A 25739-nucleotide genomic window follows, 5' to 3' on the forward strand; every position below is an offset into this window, starting at 1 on the left:
CTGATCTGGAGCTCAGAGGGTCGGCGAAGAGCCTTTTGCTACGGTGTCTTCCTGTACACTTGCAGCTGCCAATGCATCATGAGTGCTTCTGTTCAATGACAGAGGAAGTTTTGTGTACTACGCTTTAGCTTGCCACCGTTCACCTCGTGCCTTTTTTTTTTTTTTTTTTGCGGAAAATCAAATTTCATAGCCTGTCGCGTGCATGATTCCACCGGCTGCAACAACACCAAATCTTTGTCTTGGCGACCGAGCGGCAGTGTCCATATATAATTTGGTCTCTGTTTAGCTAAACCTTTTATAGGGCCGGTTTGGATCCCTCCAGTTTTTAATAATCTAGCTTTTGGAAACTTGGAGATCCAAATAGGCTAGTTTTTGCGAGTTTCTTGTGCCAGTTTTTGTCAAATTCTTAAAAATCAGGAAGATGTTGGTACCTAGTTTTTGCTAGTTTATGCTAGTTTCTTGTGACTTAAAGAGCAATAAGTGAAGTCATATTCTTAAAAAGTGAGGGGATCCAAACAACCCACCAGTTTTTGCTTAGAATCCAGATTTAAGAAACTAGAGACAAAACTTGGTTTTTAAGAATCTGACCCAAACAGGGCCATAAGCTTCAATAGCTTTTTCTATAAGTCTGAATGGTTGAATACTTCAAAATGATCCATAAGATGTACTTTTTGGATCAGCTAGAGTTATATTTAGCAATTAGCAACTTAGTAATATTTTAGTTGATCTAAACATGACCTCACTCCGTGTATATAGCTAAGATTATCTAGCACTAGTATATAACTCCATTTTATATTAAAAAGGAAACAAAAATCTCGATCGAGAAATATTAAAAAAGAAAAAAAAATAGACGCACTCCATGTATATATCTGCGAGTAATTGGTTTGTCACTGCATACTCCGTGTATATGGTAGTACAGTATATGGCTAGTAGTAATTGGTTTGTCACTGCATATTTCCACGCCAGACCAATTGATTTGTGTCGTACGGTTAATAGTACACTTCGAGCATCAATGCATCATGAGTACATTTATACAGCTTGTTCATTTGGCTGTGGCTTGTCGTAAATGATCGTAAATTTTTAGCCGAAACAGTATTTTTCTCTCACACAAACCACCCAGCAGTACTTCTTCACGAACCAGCCAACCGAACAGGCTGTTGGTATATAGTACTACCCCAGTCCTAAAAAGAATGCAACTATGAGTTACGTGCCACGAAGAGTGGTTCATATTTTACCAAAATTTTAATGAATAATATTCACATTTATATCTTTAAATTAATTTATTATAAAAATACATTTCATAATTAATTTGATGTTATTTATTTGGTATCATAAATATGGATATTTTTTTATCTATAATTGGTCAAACTTAAGGTATTAAAACGTGACACTATTCTAGAATTATATTCTTTTGGGGACGAAGGTAGTTGCGTTTGGCAAAGATAAGAGTTAGGACAAAATCATGGCAAGCCATGTTTATAACAAAGCTTCACCGTTTAGCTTGACAAAATTCATGGCCAACCAAACCAGTGACTAAACCTAAAACGGTAACAAACTGTCCATTTGTGCAGCTCTGAAGGCGACAATAGAGAAATTGGATCGAGATGAACAGCAAACATTCGGGTGATGCTTGAAATGTATAGACTGGCGTTCATCAAAGAAACTAATTAGAGGTGAAAGTGTACATGACCTAATCAGAGCACATCAAACAAATAGCGGTTGAAATAATTCGTGCACTCCCATGAGCCATGGCCACATGAACCAAACCAATCAAAGCCCTCTCCAATCCGACGATTCCAGTCGCGGTCACAGGTGCGCGCTTTTGCTTTTTCGGTGCACTTTTTCTACAGGCTGCCACTCTCGTAAATAACCTCAACCTCAGGGTCGTTCTAGCTAAGGGGCTCTATAAATAGATCTGCTGATCGACCCGGTCCCCTGCAAAACTCACGCTGAGCCGCCGCTTGTTCCACCTCTCCAAACCAAAAACTCATAGGTCTTCTTCGCCCCAACCTCATTGACAATCTGAGCTTCCAAAAATCCAAAGTCAAAATCTCCGCGAGCTGATAGTGTATCTAGTTTCCTTAACGTGAATTCCAATCATTGTACTGATACGCGGTCGTTTCGGTAAGCTTGTGAGAGTTCTCTCTTCCATTCTGCAATTCTCGTGCTTCGAGGAGAAGTAATCTGAATTAAAAAATTTGTATAGCCCTTGTCGGATGTCGTGTTTAATTATATAATAAGCAAGGACGGGGGGATCTGCCATCAAAGTCTAATTTGGTCATGTTACAGGTGTAATTTGCCAGGAAGAGGGGGCGAATTCGTGGTGCTAATAAGAGAGACCCCATCCGGTGCGGTTCTGGGGATCGGGGAGGAGCGGCGAAGCAGGTGGGAAATGAGGGATGTGGTCGTGGTTGACGAAGATTGCGTCCGCGTGCTTGGGCCCGGTCCGGAGGTGCGCGCGTACGAGGAAGGATGAGGACGGCGCCAGCGATAATGGCCGCGGCGTCGCCGACGACCTGCTCTGGTCGCGGGACCTCGGGCGCCACGCGGCGGGTGAGTTCTCGTTTGCCGTCGTGCAGGCCAACGAGGCGTTGGAGGACCACAGCCAAGTGGAGACAGGCTCTGCCGCAACATTCGTGGGCGTCTACGACGGTCACGGTGGTGCTGAGGCGTCCCGGTTCATATCTGACCACCTCTTCGCACACCTCATCCGTAAGTAGCATCCTTCAGAATAACTCAATTCACTTGTAATAATGATGATGATGATTTTTTTTCTGTAAGTTTCTCATTTTTTAGTGTGATGATTAATGATATTGTTGCTGTTGATAGTCATCTTTGCTTGTTAGCTCTGCACACTTAATTTTGTGCTCCCGTTTTTAAAGTGGGCACTTACCAGGCCTGAAACATGTTTTTTTTAATTGAGCACTAACAAGTGCGTTGCTTTTGTTTTTGGAACATCAATCTGTATGTTAGGAAAATGAGAAATTTGACGAGTGCTGTTTTCCACTTATTAAGCATGCTGTTGTTTCATGAGCAGAGCAATGGACAACGCAATACTCTTTCCAGTGACTGAGTGGATTCTGATCATTGGACGAGCTATCAGTATTCGTGGTCCTTTGCAATAGCAGATTAGGTAGATTCTTGTTGTGTTCAGCTGCTCAACTTTATGTTGTGTAATTCTGGCAGATTGACTTCACTTGTTGATGTGCCGCTGAGCACCTGTGGCTACTGTGACCTTTCTTATCATTGCAAATGGCAAGCATACTCTGACTGATCCAGTTTGCTTACCAGGCCCTGTTCGCTTGGCTGATAAGTCATGGCTGAAAGTACTGTTGATTGATTTGTCATGAGAGAAAAACATTGTTCGTTGGCTGAAAAATTACGGCTTATAAGCCAAGTGAACAGGGCATATAATAATATACTGTGCTCTCCTATATTGTAGGACTTGCTCAGGAAAGTGGAACAATATCTGAGGATGTAGTTCGGAGTGCGGTTTCTGCTACCGAGGAAGGCTTCTTGACACTTGTGCGGAGAACGTGTTTTATAAAGCCTTTGATCGCTGCGGTTGGATCCTGCTGTCTAGTTGGTGTCATATGGAGAGGGACACTATATGTGGCTAATCTAGGTGATTCCAGGGCTGTAATTGGTTGTCTAGGTAGATCAAACAAGATCGTTGCTGAGCCACTCACAAGAGATCATAATGCAAGTATGGAAGAGGTCAGGCAGGAACTTATATCCCGTCATCCAGATGATTCTCAAATTGTCGTTCTCAAGCATGGTGTTTGGCGCATCAAGGGCATAATTCAGGTTGGAGAACAACAGTTACTGCATCATAATTTCTTTTTAGCCTAAAAGATGTAGGAAACGTTAAATATAATAACTTACAGCTTTATGTCTGTTAGTGACCTACAAGTAATAGTTTAGCTTGTTAAAAAGAGATTATCTCGCCTTAATGATGCACTTTCGATCATGTCTCCTGATTGTTGCTAATAGGTTTCAAGAACAATTGGGGATGCTTACTTGAAGAGGCGAGAATTTGCTCTTGATCCCTCTATTACTCGTTTCCGCCTTTCGGAGCCTCTCCGCCGGCCTGTTCTTACAGCAGAGCCATCTATCTATACAAGGGTGCTTAATCCACAAGATAAATTTATTATTTTTGCATCTGATGGTCTTTGGGAGCAGTTGACAAATCAACAGGCCGTTGAAATTGTCCGCAGCAATCCACGAAGAGTATGTCTTCAACACCTAACTCTCAAATGGTTTGTTCTCTTTGTTAGAAAGACTTACTTAAATCTAATGTCCCTAATGCTGATAGGGAATCGCAAAGAGGCTGGTAAGGGCAGCACTGAAACAAGCTGCGCGGAAGAGGGAAATGAGGTATGATGACCTCAGGAAAGTTGAAAAGGGAGTTCGCCGCTTCTCCCACGACGACATTACAGTAGTAGTTGTTTACATAGAACATGGATTACTGCAAGAGAGGGATACTTCTGTGCCAGAACTTTCAGTCCGTGGTTTTGTTGATTCAGTTGGCCCCTCAAGTTTGTCAGGGATAACCGCCATATCATGAGTCACTACTAATTGAGCAGCACAATTTTCATGTACGGCATTCAAGTAGCATCTGACTATCAGTGTTATGCTTTACCAGTCTTTGCTTTTAATTCTACCTTCGTTGAGTACTTCAATACTTCATGTCACTTTTGCAACGTCTGATTTGCTCGAAATAAGAGGCCCATGCTGTTGTGCAATGCTTAATAATACTGATGACGTGGGAAATGCTTTGTGCACTGTGAATGGCTGGAAATTGTTGGCTTGAATATGTTGGATGGAGGAGTCTTGGATTTTGCGGCAACAAAGCTCTATTAGGAGTTTATAGGAGCAAATCTAGGTGTTTTCTAATCAACTTACTAATTAAACTAATAAGTTTACGATAATGCTCGAGCGCGGGCAAACGGCCATCCGCACAGCGCACGGCCTCGTCCACCTCGCCGCTCCCGCTGCTCGCTCACACCCGCGACGCGCCCTCCCTCCTGTCGCCCGCCCCACTCGTCGTGCGCCCTGCCGACACGGATTTGCCGCCTCCACTGTGCCTCATGCTCGGAATCGTGCCTCCCGCCCAAACTAGCGCCGCCCTCCGCGGCCGCGCGCGTCGTCCGCCTGTTGCGACCACTGTCAAGCCTCGTGCCTCGCGCTCGGACTAGCGCCGCCCTCCGCGTCACTCTGTGGCATCGAACTCTGTGTCGACAAGCCTTTTGCAACCGTATGTTTCACGCGTTTCAGATGTATGTTTCATGTGTTTTCATCTGTATGTTTCATGTGTTTCATCTGGATGTTATAAAAGATTTGATGTTGCATATGTTGCAATAGCTACACACGTATGTTTCAAGTGTATGTGTCGGGTTCATAAACTCAGGGTCCCTAATGGACCCACTTCCCAGCAAAAGTTCGGCCCGGCAGACAGCATTACGAATGACGCGCAACTCTTGGGCCGGCCCAGATACCTAACGACAGGCCGGAAGAGCGATACAGTTTCCGACCGAAAGGCCTGGCCAAGGAGGGGACGACGCTCACTTCAGACTCCGACCCGCTTCTCCGACCGAAAGGCCTGGTCAAGGAGGGGACGACGCTCGCTTCAGACTCTGACCCGCTCCTCCGACCAGAAGGCCTAGCCAAGGGGAGGACGACACTCGCTTCCGACTCTGACCTGCTTCTCCGACCGGGAATACACCAAACCTCTGCTTACGGCTCTTCTCCGACCGACGCGGTCGGAGCCAACTGGGAACGACCGACCGGGGACGCCCGCTTGGTAAAGACCCAAGAAATCAAGCGGAGCAGATAAGGTAAGGCGCTCAAGTCAACCGCAATACCGAGCACCGTACCCTACACACCTGCAGGACAGTACTGTCAGGCCATACCAGAAGGGTACTTTTGTAGCCTTCCAGACATGTCAGAACACAAACAGTGTTGTAGCCGCCGATATTTGTCCTACAGTATGGTAGGCGCCGATATTTGCCATACCAGAAGAACACGATGGAGCCTGCCACATGCATCTGGGCGTCAATAGTATTGTGGGCGCCAACAAACTGTCTTGTACCTAACGGCGTGGGCAACAAGACTAGGGCACACACACTCTCTCTCTCTCTCTTAAACTTATAAGGCCGTCACCTTCATCTATAAAAGAGGATGCACTCTCTCTCCCAACAAAAAATGGTTCATTCTGACTCTCTCTCTACTAGCTTTAGACATTCTAAGCACTCAAACAGCTCCATGACTCTAGAACTCTAAAGCTACACAGAGCATATGTTCTAATACTTAGCGCACGTAGGAGCTCCCGTCACTCTTGGCCCTTCAGTCCAGAGTCCGACCGGACCTCTAACACCCCCATCTTATTCCCACTCGTTTGTAATCCCCACAGCAAACTTTGAGCACATAGGCTCAGAAATAAAGTCACCGACCAACTCAAAGTGGACGTAGGGCACGTTGCCCGAACCAGTATAAACCCTGTGTCATTGAGTGTTAGGCCACACCGATCACAACGTACGACAAAATGATAAATATTTACTTGTTGGTCACTTTTTGCACCGACAGTATGTTTCACATGATTCAGCTGTTTCAGACGTATGTTGCAAATGTATATTCCAAATGTTTTCAGCTGTTTCAGACACTTGGAAGAGGCGGTCAAATTCTTCCTTGACATCATCTACCGTTTCGGTGTTTCTAACTATATCATCACTGACCACGGAACTAACTTCACAGAGAAGAAGTTTCTGGACTTCTATGATGGATACGACATCAGGATCGACTGGGCCTCGGTCGGACATCCACGTATTAACGGTTAGGTTGAGCAGGCCAATGGCATGGTCCTCCAAGGACTCAAGCCACGCATCTTCGACCGACTCAATAAGTACGATGGGCGATGGGTTGTAGAGGTCCCAGCGATCCTCTAGAGCCTGAGAATGACCTCGAACTGATCCATAGGGTTCACAAGCCTTCTTCTTGGCCTACAGAGCCGAAGTAGTGTTGCCCTCCGACCTCGACCATAATGCCCCAAGAGTGAAGGCCTTTGACCAAGACCGAGCCACGGAGGCTCAGCAGGACACGGTCGACCTGCTCGAGGAGGCTCGCGAGACGACCGTCATCCGCTCCGCTCGCTACCAGCAAACTCTCTGCATGTACCATGAAAGAAAAATCAGAGGGAGGATCCTCGAGGTCGGTGACCTCGTACTCCAAAGAACCCAATCAACCAAGGAGAAACATAAACTCTCTCCACCATGGGAAGGTCCCTATACGGTGACCGAGGTGATCCGACCGGGCGCCTACCGACTGAATAACTGCAACGGCAACGTTCTCACCTACACTTGGAACATCAAATAGTTATGTCATTTCTTCCCCTAAAAACTCAGTCTTACCGCTTTCTTTCATTCAAACGTTTGCTCCTACAGGCACCCCAGCCCGAGCACTCTCGGCCTGGGTCGCTCGAGGGCTCCACGAGGGTGCGATACCACATCTCTTTTTTACTATCATATAGTAAATACTTTTCACCTGAATGAAAGGGTAGTCCGTTCCTTTAATTACCCTACGTAACTTTGTTTTAAACTCCCGACCGATCACACCCCGCCATGACCTACGGTTATGAGCAGCTGAGCCTCGTGGGCCACGCCTAGGTTCTTAAGGTTGCAGCCTATGGGTCAAACAGGCATGTGCGAAAAAGAAAGGATAAAAAACAAAGCTATGCTAGGGTAAAAACAAAGAACAGATGGGACATGCTTCCCCTTATAAGTGATTCCATCACAAAACGAAACTAAAGTATTCATGAATACAAAAAATTGTTCACACGGAGGCTCCCCCATGAACTTATCATTTACATTTACTAACTGTTTCTACTCTAAATTCTATTATGGCCGCCCAGCGGCATCGGCTGATGGCACGGTCGATAAGGATAAGGGCTGCTCGCTTGCCTATGGGACGACGTTCGGCTTGGTCGGAGGCGGGACGATGCTCGTTTCTAACCTGGTCTTCACTCCATCCGTAGGCTGGATGACGTCTTCTTGGCGCACACCTTTAGCCATGCTCAAACGGCGAGCCTCCATCACCCACTGTGTGGAGACTTGCTCGGCAACCATCTGTGCCTATGGCACCAAGCTCTCCCTGAGCACGTGGATGGCATCCGCGCTCTAGCCGTCGGCGTACCCTCTGTAGATCACAGCGAAGTCCAGGTCTGGGTGGTGCATCGCCACTGAGGTCAGCACCCCCGACATCCTGTAGAACATCCTGTCAGAGATGAGCACCCGAACCCCATTCAGGACCTCCACCAGGTAGACGGCAGGCATGCTGGTGCTCGGCACCGACCTAAACACCTCGAAAATGATCACGTAGGTGACGTTGCGGATCTGGTCGAGCTCCCTCTCGAGAGCACATCGCTCTTCAAGGGACTTGGCTAGCGTCTCCACGCTTTGACCGATTGTTGCCTTAGCTATCTCCAGCTCCCGCTCTAGAGAACCAACTTTTCCACCTAGTTCTAGAAAAAAGGATGACAAGCTCAGAAGCAAGGGAAAGGAAAAACCAAGACTTCAACCAAAGGCGGAACAGATACATACCGAGGCGGGTGCCTTTGAGGATGGAGAGCCCTTCCTCTTGCTGGATGACCTTCTCAAGCAGTCAGCCGTTCGACTCCTCCACCCCAAGCACCTGCCCTCGGAGCACGAGCACTTCTCGATCAACCTCTGACTGAGCCTTCCGCTCTATCTCTAGAGCCTCCAAGGACTTCTAGAGCACCACCTCAGTCTCCGCCAGGTGGACCTTCGCTACATCGAGTCCTCGCTCGGCAGCAGTCGCCTGTTCCGCCATGAGCAGTTTCACCATCCACGCTCCCATCGCCTCGGTCGCCCGATCTTGGGACTCGTGGCGGGTGGATTCTAGCTGGCGCTCAAGCTCGTTGACCCACCGCGACATTGTGGCTTCCCGCTCCATCTGACTATGTTCCTCCCAAAGAAAATAGGACTTATGGATCGACGTTGTCTCTAACTCCTATAAAGAGAGAAGCAAGCACGCTGACACAACCAACAGAAGACCAAAGAGTTGAGGGCAAACACTAAAAACATAATAGGCTTACCTCGGTGACACATGGCAGGTCGACTGAGACCGCCTAATGGACGAGCTCAACCCGCTCTAAGGCCTCCTTGAGCTTCGCCTCGGTTTGGGCAAGATCGAACTCCATTGACAGTCCTCTCTCCTCTAGGAAGTGCTAGAGTGCCACCTCCTCCTCATTGCAAAGGACAAACCGAGCCTTCCTCGGGTCACCGAGGTAGGGCCACACCAGCTCGTGGGTCACCCCCAACCCGCTAGAAGATCTAGCCTCCACAACATCATGCGGCGACCAGACCACTGCCAGCTCCTGCGATGGGGGGTGGCCAGCGGCTCCACCCTAGCGCCTGCCTTGCTAGGGCAAGGGATCCCCACTATCTCGACTCCGCGGCCCATCGGTGGATGTTCTGCCTCTAGCCTGGCTGTGTCTCCTCCTAACCCCTCCAACTTTGACTAGGAGGGCAAGCCATGTGTTCATCCACCAGGCGAGGCAGGGAGCCTGGTCTCCCACCTCTCTTCTACCATGGCTATTGGGGGAGGGATCGCAAGGGTCACCTCCGACCCAACCTCCACCATCGCCATGGGGATCGCCGCCACCATAGTCACCGTACTCGCAACCGGCCGAGAGGGCGCAACCCCCAAAAGGGAAGGTCGCACCACCACTAGTTTGCTTTCCCCACCGCTTGTTGTGACTCGCTGCAGGCTGGGCCTCCACTCCTCCCGCAAGGAAGGTGGGGCAATGCCTAGTCTTGTCAGACCCTGGCGGTTGTAAAAAATGTATAGGTTAGTCGCGCTCAAAGAACTCAACTGTGAGATCGAAAAGGAACAAAGATGCATACCTAGACGAAAGCGACAGGGCCCTGCAACCCTGACCCAATGGCGATAAGCCCACTGGATGAGGACCTCTCATGGGTTGTGACCTGCGTCCCCTCACATCGATCGAGGGAGGAGCCGACCCGACCAGTTCTTAATTGGCCCGTGAGTCACCGCAACCGCTAGCTCATGGCGCACCCACCGGGGCAACTGACGGGGCATCTCCCCATTGTGGGTCGCGCGCACGCACTGACCCCAAAGATGTGGGGGTACGAGCATGCTCCTCTTACCGGCCGGTGTACCCCGCCATGCTCGAAGCAGGGAGGGTGAAGCCAACGATGCCTCCAAAGGATGCGACGACCATGTCCGCTTTGCCTCTCACTCGACGGCGGCGTCCGAGCTTGTGGCGTGCTTCCTTGACGTGGGAACGTCGCCGCGCCTCTCCATATCCCACCCACCGCCACGGACGCGACCCCAGGCGCACGATGCTCCACCAAGGTCATGACGACACCCCTATCTCCATCATCCTTAGAGGTGCTCGCATCGCCACCCATCTTTGTGGGCTCCTCCAACTCAAGCTTTGCCTCCATGTCGCTCCGGTTTTCACCGACCCGCACCCACCGGGCAATCTCCTTCTCCTTCTCATGCCTCCTTCGAGCCTTCTCAGCTCTCTTCTTTTTGGCAACTGCTGCCTCTTTTAGAGTAGCTTGTCGAGCTATGCCCTCTGGCTCCCTCGGAAGATGTGGCCAGGACTTGTAACCCATGAGTCCCCATGAAACGGACGACTCAAAGTCCAAATATAGGAGAGCAAAAGGGAAAAAGACATGGAATAAGAAGAGGGGAGCATACCAGATTGGATAGCTTCGCGGCATGGAGAGGTCCGGGCTTTCCTTCAAGGGACCCCTCAGTTGCAGCACCCGGTCGAGTTGGCTCCAAACTTTGTCCTTCGCTAACTCCTTCGGCGATGCGTGGTCAGGATCTGTTGGGCCAGAGTAGTTCCACATCGGCCGTCTCCTCTCCGCTAGTGGGGCGACTCGATGGCGGAAGAAGGTGTGGAACACCCGTAGCCCATCAAGACCATGCTGCACCAGCTTCTAGAGCTCCACCTCTAAGACCTCTAGTTTGTTCTACTGACTGGAGGGACCCTACGACCAGCTCTCCTGCCTCTTTGGCCTTCTTCTGATGCACGGTGGGAACGGCACCTCCGTTGGGTTCTTAATGTAGAACCACTCCCCATGCCACCCCCGATTGGAGTCACAGGGGGAGTATGTGGGGTAGGAGCCTGATGGCCTCATCTTCTCCTACAAGGTGGAGCCCCCAACCAGCGCAGTTCTGGGTAGCTTCTCCTCGGACATGGCTCGCCCGATGAAGATCTGCTGGAACAGATCCACGTGTGGCTCCATCTCGAGGAAGGCCTCATAGACAGTGATGAAACCGGGACCGTGCAGCACCCCAGTTGGATTGAGGTGTTGTAGCTCTAGGCCCCACTCATTGAGGAGCCCGCGCAAGAACCAGTGCATGGGATATCCTAGCCCACGCTCGTGGAAGGTGGGGAAGGAGACAATCTCATTGGCCCGAGGTCACGAAACGGCTTCCCCTAGCGCAGGAGCCCACCAGTGCGCCACCTCCTTTGGCGGAAGCATCCCCTTCTCAGCGAAGGTAACCAGCACCACCTCATCTACATTTGATGGCCTCTAGTTTGACATCGTGCTCTGGATTCATGAACAAATCTATGAGTTCTCCTCTCCCTCGCTTTACCCTCTCTCTCTCAGAAACCGCCACGACGCACGAACGCGCTTGGCAAGAAGGAAGGAGGAGGATAAGCGGCAGATGGAGAAAGGCGAAGGAATGGGACGAAAACCCTCTCCCTTCCCCTATTTAAATGCAAATAGGCATGTGATGGGACACGTCCTGACTGATGGGATGCACCCTGTCCAACGAAACATCACCCGGTTAAAGCGTGACATGGCCTGGGTTGGGCCCACTACTACCACAACTCGGGCATAGGAAATAAGGCACAATCGCATGCAAATGACCCTCCACCTTCCTAGGCAGGGTTTAGAAGGGCCCATCGATAGGATCTCCATCGAGGAGAGACCAACGGGCTACCTGAGTCGATCGGATGGCTAAGGCGACTGCCGAGAGATAGGTAAGGGGTAGTGGGATGCCCCATGCGGGCTACGCCGACTCCGTCATGAATGACGGACATGGATCCCATTCGGACATATCCGATAAGAGCACCTCAAACCCGTCACTCGAGTCATCAAGGTAACCTTACCAAACCTTCTTACTTTATTTTCTGATGCATGATCATTCATTCATCCTTTCTCATATACGCATTCACACATTCATTCATACAAACATTCATTCACCCTTTCTCATACATGCATTCACACATTCATTCATACAATCATTCATTCACTCCATACATCCAAAGCATCGCATATGCAATTAATGTATCACAATGTTTTGTGTTGCATCACGAAGCGGTAGTTGTCTCATTCAACATGAGCAACGACTGACCGAGGTTCGAAGGCCGGTCCACGAAGGGCTCGAGGCCGCCTCGTGTCTAACAGAGCCAGGGGAGAAAACGCAGATGAGCCCCAGCGGTCCTCGCCTGGTATGCTCAGAAGCAGACAGGGTCATCTCGACCTTCTCATTCGATCCTAACCTCGAGCCATGCCCACAAAATCTTCATTGAGGGGAGGCTAGCCGGCCACCTTAGTCGGTCTCTGAAACGACCCAAGCATCTACTAGGAGGAGGGTTAAGGAGAAGTGGAATGTCATATGAGGGCTATGCTGACTCTGTTATGAATGACGGACCTAGATTCCGCTCGAACGTGCCTATTAGTGAGCTCACCGAGCGCGTCACTCGAGCCATCAAGGCAAGCGACGTTAGCTTAGTCCTTCTGGTTGCGAAAATTGTGGACGGGGTAACGCACAGAACTAGACCAACCCCTACCGAACCCAATGGGGATCAGGGGCTCAGGTCGCCCGACGCCGACTCGAGAAATCAACCGACCACGCAAGTCGTAGGCGGGACAAACACGGGCTAACACCCTAAAATGACAGAAACACAGGAGTCTGTGGCATAGGAAAGAGTACCAAGATACTCAGCCTCCTACCGACTCACCAGTCGGATGCAGGCTCGGGGGCTACACCCACTCACGCGCACCCGCTGGCAAGTCAAAAATCCTCCTGACGATTCTACCCAAATCGTCTGGGGGCTTGGGGGCTACACCCACCGGGTGTGTTCACGCGCACCTGCTGGCAAAACGAAAAATCCCCCAGATGATTGTATCAGAATCGCCTAGGGGCTTAGGGGCTCATGTCGGGTTCATAAACCCGGTGTCTCTAATGGGCCTGCTTCCTAGCAAAAGTCCGGCCCGGCAGATGGCATTACGAATGACGCGCAACCCTTGGGCCGACCCAGATATCTAACGACAAGCCAGAAGAGCAATCCAGTCTCTGACCGGAAGGTCCTAGGAATACACCGAATCTCTGCTTACAGCTCTTCTCCGACCGGTGCGGTCGGAGCCAACTGGAAACGATCGATCGAGGACGTCCGCTCGGTGAGGACCTAAGAAATCAGGCGGAGCAGATAAGGTAAGGCGCTCAAGTCAACCGTAATACCGAGGACCGTACCCTGCACACCTGCAGGACAGTACTGTCAGGCCATGCCAGAAGGGTACTTTGCAGCCTTCCAGACATGTCAGAACACAAACAGTATTGTAGGCGCCGATATTTGTCCTATAGTATGGTAGATGCCGATATTTGCCATACCAGAAGAACACGATGGAGCCTGCCACATGCATCTGGGCGTCAACAGTATTGTGGGCGCCGACAAACTATCTTGTACCCGACGGCGTGGGCAACAAGACTAGGGCACACTCTCTCTCTCTCTCTTGAACTTGTAAGGCCGTCACTTTCTTCTATAAAAGGGGACGCGCTCTCTCCTAACAAAAAATTGTTCATTCCGACTCTCTTCCTGCTAGCTTTAGATATTCTGAGCACTCGAATAGCTCCACGGCTCTAGAACTCTAAAGCTACACAGAGCATACGTTCCAATACTTAGCGCACGTAGGAGCTCCCGTCACTCTTGACCCTTCAGTCCAGAGTCCGACCGGACCTCTAACACCCCTATCTTATTTTCACTCGTTTGTAATCCCTACAGTAAACTTCGAGCACCTAGGCTCAGAAATAAAGTCACCGACCAACTCAAAGTGGACATAGGGCATGTTGCATGAATCAGTATAAACACCGTGTATATATATATATATATATTATATCTCTTTGATAATGATCATTTATGAACTTTTCTTACCGAATCACGTCGAGGTTGTCTCTGGCTCTCCCTTGTCGTAGCAGCCCGGGAGCTTCAACAAAGACCGCGGCACTGTATGTATGGTCGGACCATTTGGGTAACCTCACGTCCTCACCTCGTGGAGGACAGCGTCAGAGTGGGCCACGATGATGGTGAGGGCGACCTCCTTTCCCTGCCCGTCTTGCTGGACGCGCTGTCCAACAAGTCCTAGTAAAACCTATAGATATTAAAAATCACAAAGAGTCGGTTCCGATCCATTGGCACTATCCATTTCTTTTATTGTAGTTTTATTTTTAACATTTTTATTTTTTTCATCATGTTTCAATAAATAAATAAATATAAAAAATAAAGAATAAAGAAAGGCATTTGAACCTTTATTTTTTCTTAAAAATAAAAGTTTTCTTGCAGATGCAATTTTGATTAAAAACAAACATATCTTATAAGAATCTGGTTGCACCGATGGTCTAACTAATTAAACTTGAACTAATATCTTGAGATGTTTGTTGTTAGTTCGGTTTAAACAAATTTGTGTCTTGACTCTGTGGATGCACCAATGCAACCCTTGACGAGTCCGGCAACGTAGAAACTAAAGAGAGGTATCCCATCATAATCATCAATGGATAGGCCCTGTTCGTTTCGCTGAAAAAACAAGCCGAAACACTGTTCCGATTGATTTGTTGTGAGAGAAAAATACTATTTCGACTGAAAAAACAAGCTGAAAAAGATGGATTATAAGATAAGCGAACAGGGCCCAGTAATATTTATGTTCTCGTCTTTCGTGACCATTGTATAACTTATTTTCTCCCATTGCAACGCACGGACATATTTGTTAGTCACTTTAAAAAAAATGAAAATTTGATCCCACAAAATTGTTTTTCCGGCAGTAAACCCTTCGCCGCCGCCTTCTTCCATGCTCGTGCCGGTGCCGGTGCCGGTGCCAGACCCTTGCAGGTCCCAGGCGGCAGCCAGCTTCGTCGCCGTCGCTGCCACCGCCGCCTCATTGCATGCTTCTACCCACCCCAGCAGACCCCAGCTGGCGGCAGCTGGCCACCAGGCCACGTCCAAGCACGGCAGGGCCATCACGCTCTACCTCTGCAGGACGAAGATTAGTATGCATGCAATTGAAAGTGTTCTCCATGGCATGTGATCACCATCGTGGTGGCAGCGTAATACGCACTGCAATGCAGGGTAGACATGGATCGTGGGCAAGTGGCTGTCGCCACGGGAGCAGTGTTGGGCGCCGTCGGGCGCGCACTTTCCACCAGATGGGGATGCCGCCCATCATCATCGGCTTCCGCCGGGACTGCACCTTCCTGTAGGACAACGTGGCGGAGTGTTCGTTCCTTAGCGACCAGGTCGCGTGCCGCCGGAACGGCCGCCCGCACTCCGGCTACGAGCGGTGGGTGACCCCGGTGCCGTGCATCTTCTCTGCCGCGCCCAGGAGCTGCCTCATGAGTGCTCGCGTCTCGGCCTTGGAGAAGGACCGCGTGATGAGCCGGCTACGGAGGGTGCAGGTGCTGACCAGCGGCTTCGTGACGACGAATAGGTCCCCGGTCGTCTCGTCCGCTGCGACGCTCTTGAGCTGCAGGATGGAGGCGGCTACGGATGGCCATGGCCAAGGCAGCGGCTGCGACGGAATATGGCGCGAAGAAGAACTGCCCTCGGCGCGAAGAAGGACGCCGCGCGGGGAAACTGAATCCGCGCGAGGGCACTCTGCGTAACTTTACGCGCTTCGGGGGAGTTTTTATCGAGCGTTAAAAGATTGAAACGTAAATTAGAAGTCGTTGAAGAGGTGTTTTTCAATCTCTTAAAAAAATTAGAATTAGGAGGATGTTTAGAAAACTCTTGAAGATGCTCTTTTCCTAAAGATCGTGTTAATCCTTGTTTTTTAGAAAGACGGGAAAAACCCTCTTCAACAACCTCTAATATTTACTCCTAATATTTAAGATATGAAAATTCCTCCTCCTTTCGCGTAACTTTACACGGATGAAGCCACGCTCGGAGACGTTCAGTGCGGCGAGCTCCGCCGGCGCTACCAGCACCCAGCTCTCGGCCTCGTCTATGACCGGCAGACGGCACGAGTGCACCATGACCGTCGGCGTTGGCCTCCAGAGCAGGCGAGGTGCACGCGGACGCTGACATGGAGCGAGGCCCTGGAGCTCCTCCTCGGCGCTGCGTTCTTTCTCTCCACAGGTGCGCGGGTAGCATAGGCGAGGTGCTAGAGCTCGGCGGCTGCCGCAGGCACACAGCGCTTCGGGGAAGATAGGCATGATACGGATGCGGACGTAGATGCTGGCACGGTAAGACAGTGGAGCTTGTCTCGGCAGCGCGTTCTTCCTTCTGGCGCACGTGGACGCCGCCACGGGCACGGGCAGCTCTGCTCCTCGCCGCGCCTGCCCGATCTGCAAGCGATGCGCCGCCGTTGCCTCGAGCCACTCTGCTCCGCGCCGCTCCTACCTGCAGAAAAAAAAAAAAGAAAAAAAACATCAAATGAGATCGGCATTTAATTTTTTTAGAAGTCAAATATTAGTAACTATTGGAGATGAACTTTTTTTTTTCTCCTAAAACCTTTTTAAGGAGTTGATAAACATAGACTTTTTGGGAGGAATATTTAGGGAACTCTTGGAGATTATCTAAGTAGCAACATCGATTTATTTCCATTTTCAATAGTTTTCTATATTAACTTTCTAAGGATTTTGTATTGGAAACCCTTAACTATTTTTAACCGGCCTAGCTTTTTTTAATAGTTTCTTTATCTCTTGCCATTTTCTCACCTGGAAACTTTTTTTATTAATTAATTTATTCATGTGTCCTGTTATTTCGATCTCATGAGAAAAAGCTGGATTGGGAGCAGATACGACTGCGGAAGTTAGAGGAGACTTTTTTTTATATTATAAAAATTCAAAATAGGGAGTTGTTGATTCTTTTCTCGAGCTAGCGGTGGAGCCCGTCACGGACGCCCGGGTGTCGCTGACCGGCTGATCCGCTGATGTGTGAATTCTCGGCAGGCCCGATTGGCAGAACCCGAGCGCCTGCAGGCCCATCGCGGCGTGGATGGACGTGTTGCTGTTCTGGCGAATTCTTGGCAGGACAATTAGCAGAACCCGATGTCCTGCAGGCCCATCGCGGCGTGGATGGTGAACTGTGAGAAACTGAGAAGTGAGAAGGATGCATGGCGCCCGCGGCCCGCACCGCGGTTTATGCCCCCAATTCCGGCGTGCGTTCACTCAGAAAGTCAGAAGGAACGCAGCGAACGATTGGTTGTCCGAGCTGCATGCGCCCACTCGTCTGCTCACAGCTGACGTGACAAAAAAAAAAAGCAAAACATTTATTTAAAAATGCTATAACTTTTTAAACTGTGTATCTATTTTTAAATCCGTCTGCACCGGCATGTTCTACGCGATGAGGCGAACAAAACTAGACGCCACTTGTATATGTTTTGAATAATTTTTTTCTAGTTAAAATTTATGTGTATTACTTTTATATAACTTATAACTTATGCACATAAGTTGATTGAATAACTTTTTGCTAGTCGGATTCATTCGGTGGCATGACTACACTTGCACGGGCATTCCTTTTTTCTTCCTTTTTTTTACATTTTTTTCTCTTTTTTGTTATATATTTATAAGTTATACTACATACTTATTTTGATATATAGTTTTCATATTTCTAGTAATATATTATAATATTAATTTGTACATCTAAATTTTTGAATATAGCTTGTACATCCAACTTTACTCTAAATCATTCATCAAATTATATATCTAAGTTATATAAATAAGTTATACATAGAAGTTTTGTGTATAACTCTGTAGTTTTGTATGAAATTATGTTGATAAGTTTGTTCCGTAAAATATTATACATAAAAGTTATGTATATAACTTTGTCACGTAGTTAGTTATATGTATGAGTTATGTGTGTGACTTTGCCAATAACTTTATAATGTTGAAGGTATATGTTGAAGTCATGTGTATAAATTATATGTATAAGTTCTACAGTAGTAGGATATGACCTAGAGATACCTAAAGTAAAGCAAATATGATGCTTATCGAAACAATTTTATAGTAAGCACAACAGCCTTGGTCTCCATTATATACATGTCTTAAATTGCCGTTCAATACCGAATTCCAGATCGAACTCCGAAACGCGCACGTCCCTTTTGCCATGAAGTGGAACACAACATCACTCTAAGACATCCGAGATATCGTGGCAAAGGGCCTCAAAAAAGAAAATATCCTGGCGAGAAAAATGACACGACGCTCGCTCGATTTAAGTGGTCCGCCGAAGCATTCGTCATTATCAAACTGGAGCGGACGTGCCGCCATAGTAGGTGACAGCAACGTGTCGCGGAGAGTTGCTCCCTTCCCAGTCCCAGCCACATGTGCCAGGCAGGCCTGCGCTGCGCTCCTGTCCGACGGCCACCCGTGGGCTGGTGCCTTCGCAAGTGCGGCGGAGGCTTCTGGAGTTGGTGTGGACTAGGGGAAAGGGAGCCGTCACGCGTCACCGTTTCACCGCCGGCGCGCCTCACAACCACAAGCTCGTTCACGGTGGTGATTTTTTTTTTTAATTTTAACATTTTTAGAAACTAATTTTAAATTTAACACGGATTTTTTTTAAACTAACATTTTTTGCCACGCCTATTTTTCTGGCGCGGCCAAATGCCTGTGCCGCGCCATGCATGGTGGCGCGGCAGAGGGCTGACGTGGCGCGACCGGAATCGTTGACCGCTGACGGGACAGGGCCTGCCGCGCCACCGATCTTGGCGCGGCACTGCCGCGCCCTGATCCGTGGCGCGGCAGAGCCGAATAAAACCCCCGCCGTGGCCCGCGTCCGTCAGTGGCCGAGCAGCCGCTATTGCTTGAGCAGCGCAGCGAGGACGCCTGGCCGCCGTGCCCGCGTCCGTCCGTGCCAGCCCGCCGCCGAGCACGCCGGCCGCTGTGGCCACGTCCGCCCGCGGCAGCCAGCCCGCCCGCGCCAGTCCACCGCCGAGCACGCCAGCCGCCGCGGCCGCGTCCGCCGGCACACCGGCGCGCCACCCCCTCTGGCCACGCACAGCGGCTGCCCGCCGAGAACTGCGCCCGCGCCTCCCGGCCCGGTCTAGCGCGCTGCAGCGAGATATGTGACAAGGTAAAGGCTCTATGTTGTGTATGTACATAGCACCAGTTCAAGAAGACAAAGAGAGAACTGACAAGATGGTAAATACAGCGGGAAAGATCTGGTTAGAGGCGCAGATGGAACAGAAAGCTCAGAGGGCGTTAGCATATGACGAGGGGGTTTTCAGGTATGGCATCATGACCACTAACTCCTCGGAGTCCTTCAACCGTGTATTCACTGGAATTCGATCGTTGCATGTGTCTGGAATTGTTGAGTTCTCGTTTCATAAGCGCAACGAATATTTTTGTGAAGATGTGGGAACTTGCGCAGAGGAATATAGCTGAGCAGGGGCGTTTTGGAAAGGCCAGAGCTGAACATTTGAAGGAGGCCGAGGAATTGACCAAGCAGCACACCGTCGAGCCGTATGGACCCCGCCACCATATCTTTAGTGTACGGGGCAAGGGTGGCACAAGTTTGGACAGCGACCGTTATGGTGGACGAAACTACTGAGTTGATCTTGAAAAGGTAGAGTGCAGTTGCAACGTCCCTCAGATCATGCATGCCCCTTGCTCTCATATGATCACGGTCTGCAGGGTTCACGGGTACAACTATGAGGATCTACCATATATGTCATCCTTGTATCTCCGTTTGAACACCGTTAGTATTTGGGAGATGAGCTTCGAGCCATACATCGACCCGACATAGTGGCCACCTTATAATGGTTATGACTACATGCCGCATCCGGATCTAATGAAGATAGGGAAGGGTAGGAGGAAGAAGAAGCGACTAAAGGGGGATATGGACGCTATGAGAGTGTACGGCGAAGACATGTACGGCGGGGGAGACTTCAACGAAACCCGTGGCAGAAATCTTTGCTCCGTTTGCAAACAATCTAGTCACAAGGCTAGCCGGCATAGAAGACGAGGGCAGCAGGTGATTTTGTCTTGTGTTCATACTGCATAACAAGTAGTTCAAATTTTGTAGAGTTTATCACGGTTCGGTCTCTACAATGGCACAGGGGAGGTTCCTCGAGTCGTCTAACTACGGCTAAGTGGTTCTCCTTAGCTGTCATTGGAGGAGGTTAGGGGGAGGTGGAACCTACCACTCGAAGTGCTCTCGTGGATGTCGCCCTCTCCACCAATCATCAAAAAGGGGGTATCTGGGGTCAAACTTGTCTGCATCGTCGATCCACTGAAAGAAAAAACACCTAAATTCAACAAAATATTAGTAATCTATTAATATAAATGAAGAAGAAAAATATATGGAAACAATTACTTACATTAAAACGACTACACATGTAGAAGCAACGAGCCGCTGTGTCCGGATGTCTCGATTGAAACACGTCGGCCGGACGACCACAGTCACAGTTAGGGACAGAGAGTTCAGGATGGACGGGGACATCTTTGGTAGACTCGTCGGGGTACAATTTATAGGACGACCCCGTTTTCGCTATAACTGCTCCCGAAACATGTCTTCCATCTAATAAAACGGTTCAAATTAAACATCAATCAAAACAACGCAAATTAATGTAAAATATAATCATTTACAATGAAACTAAAATAATATAACCGACAATTATAGCAACAAAAATATACATGGTAAACATACTTCTATCTAAATAATTAACCTTAACATTGATAAAATCAAACTAATATCTTCCTTCAAATCGTAGACCATAGCTCCCAAACATAATTTTTTTCCTAAACTTAGCTCCCATTCATAATATACTATCCACCATTCAAACGAAAATAAAATATACGTCATTACCTTGCACGAGGACGAGGAGGGAGGGAGGCGGTCGGGGAATGGAAGGGAAGGGAGGGAGACGGCAATGGAGGGCCGAGCGGGGGCCGGGCTGCCGGCGTTCGTGGCGTGGTGGCCGGCGTGCTCGGCGGGAGGCTGGCGTGGGCGGACGCGGGCGCGGCGGCCAGACGGCCTTGCTGCTCGGGCAGCGGGATTGGCGGTGAGGGTTTTATTCGGCTCTGCCGCGCCACGGATCAGGGCGCGGCAGTGCCGCGCCAAGATCGGTGACGCGGCAGGCCCTGCCCTGTCAGCGGTCAGCGATTCCGGTCGCCACCACGTCAGCCCTCTGCCGCGCCACCATGCATAGCGCGGCACAGGCATTTGACCGCGTCAGGGCAATAGGCGCGGCCAAAAGTGTTAGTTTTAAAAAAAACAGATGGTGTTAGATTTAAAATTACTTTTCAAAAAGTGTTAAAATTAAAAAAAAATCACGGTGGCAGGGCCGCAAAGATCTCTCGCGGCGTCGCGGCGCGAGGTCGACGTGGTGCTCGCGGCGCCCAGGTGTCCGCCGGCCAGTGGCGAGGTGGGCGCTTTTTGTTGTTTATTCTCAGAAGAGGCGACGCCTTGTCGATGAGCAGGGGCCATACGAAACGAAACTGGGGATATACGACCTGCTGGAGTATACTACTGGTGTTGCACCCCAAATGTCAGCCTACTTCGTGCAGGTAGGGCAGGCGTCTGTTGCGTCGAAGGAACGCATATCGCTCTTCAGTTCTCTCGACGCCGAGGCTGAAACCAGACTTTGCAAGAAGGTGAAGCAGGCCCTCCCGCGCCGGCCCTGCATCGATTTTCTTTCTGTGCAACAACACTGCATGTCATGCATCACGCTTCACGACTGACTATCTAGTGTAGATGCATGTGAACTCGACAGTGCGTTTAGTTCTCACCCAAATTCCAAAAAAGTGTTACAGTAGCCATCACGTCGAATCTTGCGATACATGCATGGAGCATTAAATGTAGACGAAAAAAACTAATTGCACAGTTTGGTTGGAAATTGTGAGACCAACATTTAAACCTAATTAGTCCATGATTGAACACTATTTACCAAATAAAAACGAAAGTGCTACCGCAGCCAAATTTCCAACTTCCACCCAACTAAACACGCGCTCAACAAAATGGACCCGTGCAGTGATTTGAGTGCCGTCCATTACTGATGAAGTTGGCATAGCCGCTCAGTGCCTCAGTGTAAGTTCGAGTAGTCACGGTACGCTAAGCTACAGCAACAGTACTTAATAGACATGTAATGATGTGCTATAATCGCTAATCCAGAATTTCTCCATGCGCTGATCAAGAAGAAGGGTGAAAGGATAGTCTAGTTGGGATTAGGTCTGCATATTTGGTTAATATAACGGAAAAAATAGTTTGGCTAAATAAGTTAACTGCAACACATCTTGTATTCTTTTAAAACAGATAATTGGACAACACATTTATACATAGAAAACCACCCAACAAAAAAATGCATCAATCAATAAAACGAGAGAAGGGCGGGCTCCGGTACTTAAGTCAAGTAGAGACATATTTAAATTTAAATATACAAATGGACATAGTTTTGGTGTTTAATATAATAATGACAAAACAATCCCATAAAATTAGTTAACGCCACCTAAAAACTGAATAATCAAGGGTCACTGATTGGTGCCAGAAATTTTGATTAGTCATCTCTTTTGGTTTGGTAATGCTGGAAAGCGGGCGTCCGTCCGCCCGGACGCTTCGTTTATTGGGCCACGACGCTAGCCCAACTACTCCCTCCTATCCGCTCACGAGTTCCTAAAAAAAAGAAATTGGTCTTCCTGCCTCTAGGCCCTCTTCCTTTCCCACCGCGTCGCACCCCGCGCGTAGCGCCGCACCATCGTCGTAGCCCGCCGGCCACCAGCGCACCCCCCCCCCCACCTCCTTGTTGCTCCGATCCGGCATTGCGACGCCCTCCCCGCCCACGCTTGCTCCCCCGCGCCCCGGACCGCCGAGGACCGTCAGCTCCTTGAACTCAAGGTAGGAGTCGAGGACCGCCGACTGCCCTTCTTCCGAGATCCATCCGTCACCTCTTGAACTCGTTGTGGGCGCCATCTTCTCCGCTCATCGTCAAGATCCGCTCGCCGACCTAGCTCCGCTCCTTGCCCTAGGACCGTTGCCTCCGGTGAACACCACACGCCGACGAGCCTCCATTCTCCCAAGCAGCAAGGAGATGTTGCACATGTTGTAAGTGTACATTTCAAGTGTTCGGAGGTATGTTGCAAGTATTTTTATATGGATGTTGCAAAAGTGGATAGGGATGTTGCAATGGTTGTACACGTATGTTGCAAGCGTATGTTCCCCATATTTTTATCTGTTTTCCAGACATATGTTGCAAGTGTGTTTATCTGGATCTTGCATATGTTTCACAGATATTGCAAGTGTTTTATCTACATGTTGCGTATGTTTGCAATGATTTTCAAGTATTTTTCAGGTGTTTTGCAAGTGTTTCAGACGCATGTTTTAAGTGTTTTATCTTTCTTCTTTTGTATGTTACAAGTGTTGCGTCTGTATATTTTAAAAGTAGATTGCATGTTGTACACGGGATGTGCGTGGGAAGCGGGAGGGGGCGCGAGCGGTCTCCGCAGGGGTGACGTCTCGACGGCGCGGGCCTCACTAAAAGCTCTAGTTTGGTTTTGGTGAATTGATAAAACCCTAAGTGCTAACCTAGTTTATCAAAGTAATTATGAGATAGGTAGCATTACTTAAAGTGGTGAAGCAAATGAAGATCATGACTTGATCATGGTAATGATCAAGTGCTTGGACTTGGAAAAGAAGTAAGAAAAAAAACAAAAAGCTCAAGGCAAAGGTAAAATTAATAGGAGCTTTTCGGCTTAGTTTTTGAGACACTAAGCGAGTGTGATCACATTTAGGATCGATAGCCGTACTATTAAGAGGGGTAAAACTCGTATCGAAATGCGGTTATCAAAGTGCCACTAGATGTTCTAACTCATTACATATGCATTTAGAATCTGGTGGGGTGCTAACACCCTTGAAAATATTTGTGAAAATATGCTAACACATGTGCACAAGGTGATACACTTGGTGGTTGGCACAATTGAGCAAGGATAAAGAAGATAGAGTTAAAAAGGAGTTGATTGCGCTGGTCACGGGGTGACCGGACGCGTCCGGTACTGTCTCAGGCGACTGTGTTCCTAACGTGACCGGACGCGTCCGATATCGATACCGAACGCGTCCAGTATTGTGGCTAGGCGCGGACAGAGTTGCCGAGGTGACCGGACTCTGGCTCAGTGGAGTGACCGGACGCTGACCAGTTACTGTTCAGCATCAGGTCAAAGTGATTTAGACCGAAGCTGGATTACAGAGAGTGACCGGACGCGTCCGGTGTGAACCAGCAAGTCTCGGGGTTTCAGCGCAATAATTGATCGGACGCTGGGAGCATCTGGTCCGATGTGACTGGACACGTCCGGTCGGCCTAGAGCGGCTCTGGGAGCTCTCTGGACTCGACCGGACGCTGCGTCTCCCGTGTCTGCTCCGGTATGACCGGACGCGTCCGGTCGGCCCAGAGCAGCTCTAGGAGCTCTCTGGACTCAACTAGATACTGCACACTGACTAGATACTCAGCAAAGGCAGGTCTAATCAACGAGACCTAGCAAATCAACGATGTTAATGTTCATTCTTTACCTGAATCACCCACGAATATCTCTCGAAAAAACCGTCGGGTGGCGCACAACGGAGGTGTCTTAGGATTAGCAAAGCCACCTAAAATGCTGTCAAATCTCATTGAGAGAAATGCTGGACTGCAAGGGACTGGAAAAGCTGCGGTTTAAAGGTGAACATAAAGTTAGATATGTTGTTTTTTTACGGTTGGATAGATAGATCTCTCATTGGTCGTTACCTCTCTCGTATAAATAGATGAGGTGGTCATCTCAGTAGAAAACTATTCCACACGAAATCCATACTCACGCGATCGAAGGAGTTTTCAAACAAGAAAAACATGTTTTGGACTCAGACTGACAGATTTGGCCAAATTTAATCATTTTTCCACGTGATTTGCTAATTCCTTCTTTGGTTTCCCGATAAAAATTAACTGTCTAACACAAACATATGATAGGAGTGGGCAGGAAGAGCGGGGCTGGAGCGTACCGGAAGGAGAACGAGGATGACGCTGTCACTGTCAGAGTGCGAGGGGAGCCGGTTTGTACGGATTTGATCGAGGACAAAAATAGAGTCATGTACCTGAATTTTTAAGACATCTATACACTTGCAGTTGCATACCCTTTTTAAACGAACGAGCCTTTGACATCCCGGAGCAGCAGTAGTAGTTGCCGTATACTCCAGTGGGACCTCCATTTAGATCAGAGGGAGGGGAGCCTTGCTTGTTATTTTATTAGTCGTGTGAGTGTTTTCTCCTATTTCTGAATTAGTTTGATTTACTTTCGATGGAATTCTCACGTTCCAAGTAGTATATCACTACTCTGTTACTCTATTGGCAGTTTGGCACCTCCAAAAGATTTTAGGTACTTTGCCATGTATGTTTGGACAATTGGACCCCTTGCACGGATAGGAAAAAGATCCCTTGAGCCTAACTGACCGCATATATCAAAGTGATATGTTAATTAGCCCTGGAAGATATTTGTAGGCTGACCACGCG

The 25739-nt window shown here is 48.9% G+C and overlaps 1 protein-coding gene across 2 annotated transcripts; it reads left to right on the forward strand.

Moving 5' to 3' along the window:
- The first annotated feature begins 1956 nt into the window (after positions 1 to 1956).
- Positions 1957 to 4727, forward strand: LOC136473721 (probable protein phosphatase 2C 25). Of its 2 annotated transcripts, none has more exons than XM_066471367.1 (5): positions 1957 to 2200; positions 2290 to 2712; positions 3443 to 3807; positions 3994 to 4230; positions 4316 to 4727. In XM_066471367.1, the coding sequence occupies exons 2-5, from the start codon at positions 2400 to 2402 to the stop codon at positions 4565 to 4567; spliced, it is 1167 nt and encodes a 388-aa protein (XP_066327464.1). In that variant the 5' UTR covers positions 1957 to 2200; positions 2290 to 2399; the 3' UTR covers positions 4568 to 4727. The 2 variants fall into 2 exon arrangements, with proteins under 2 accessions (XP_066327464.1, XP_066327462.1); XM_066471365.1 differs by having other exon boundaries at positions 1957 to 2124.
- Positions 4728 to 25739: the final 21012 nt, after the last annotated feature.

This window comes from Miscanthus floridulus, chromosome 8 (genome assembly GCF_019320115.1).
Source record: "Miscanthus floridulus cultivar M001 chromosome 8, ASM1932011v1, whole genome shotgun sequence".
Classification (NCBI taxonomy): Eukaryota; Viridiplantae; Streptophyta; class Magnoliopsida; order Poales; family Poaceae; genus Miscanthus; species Miscanthus floridulus.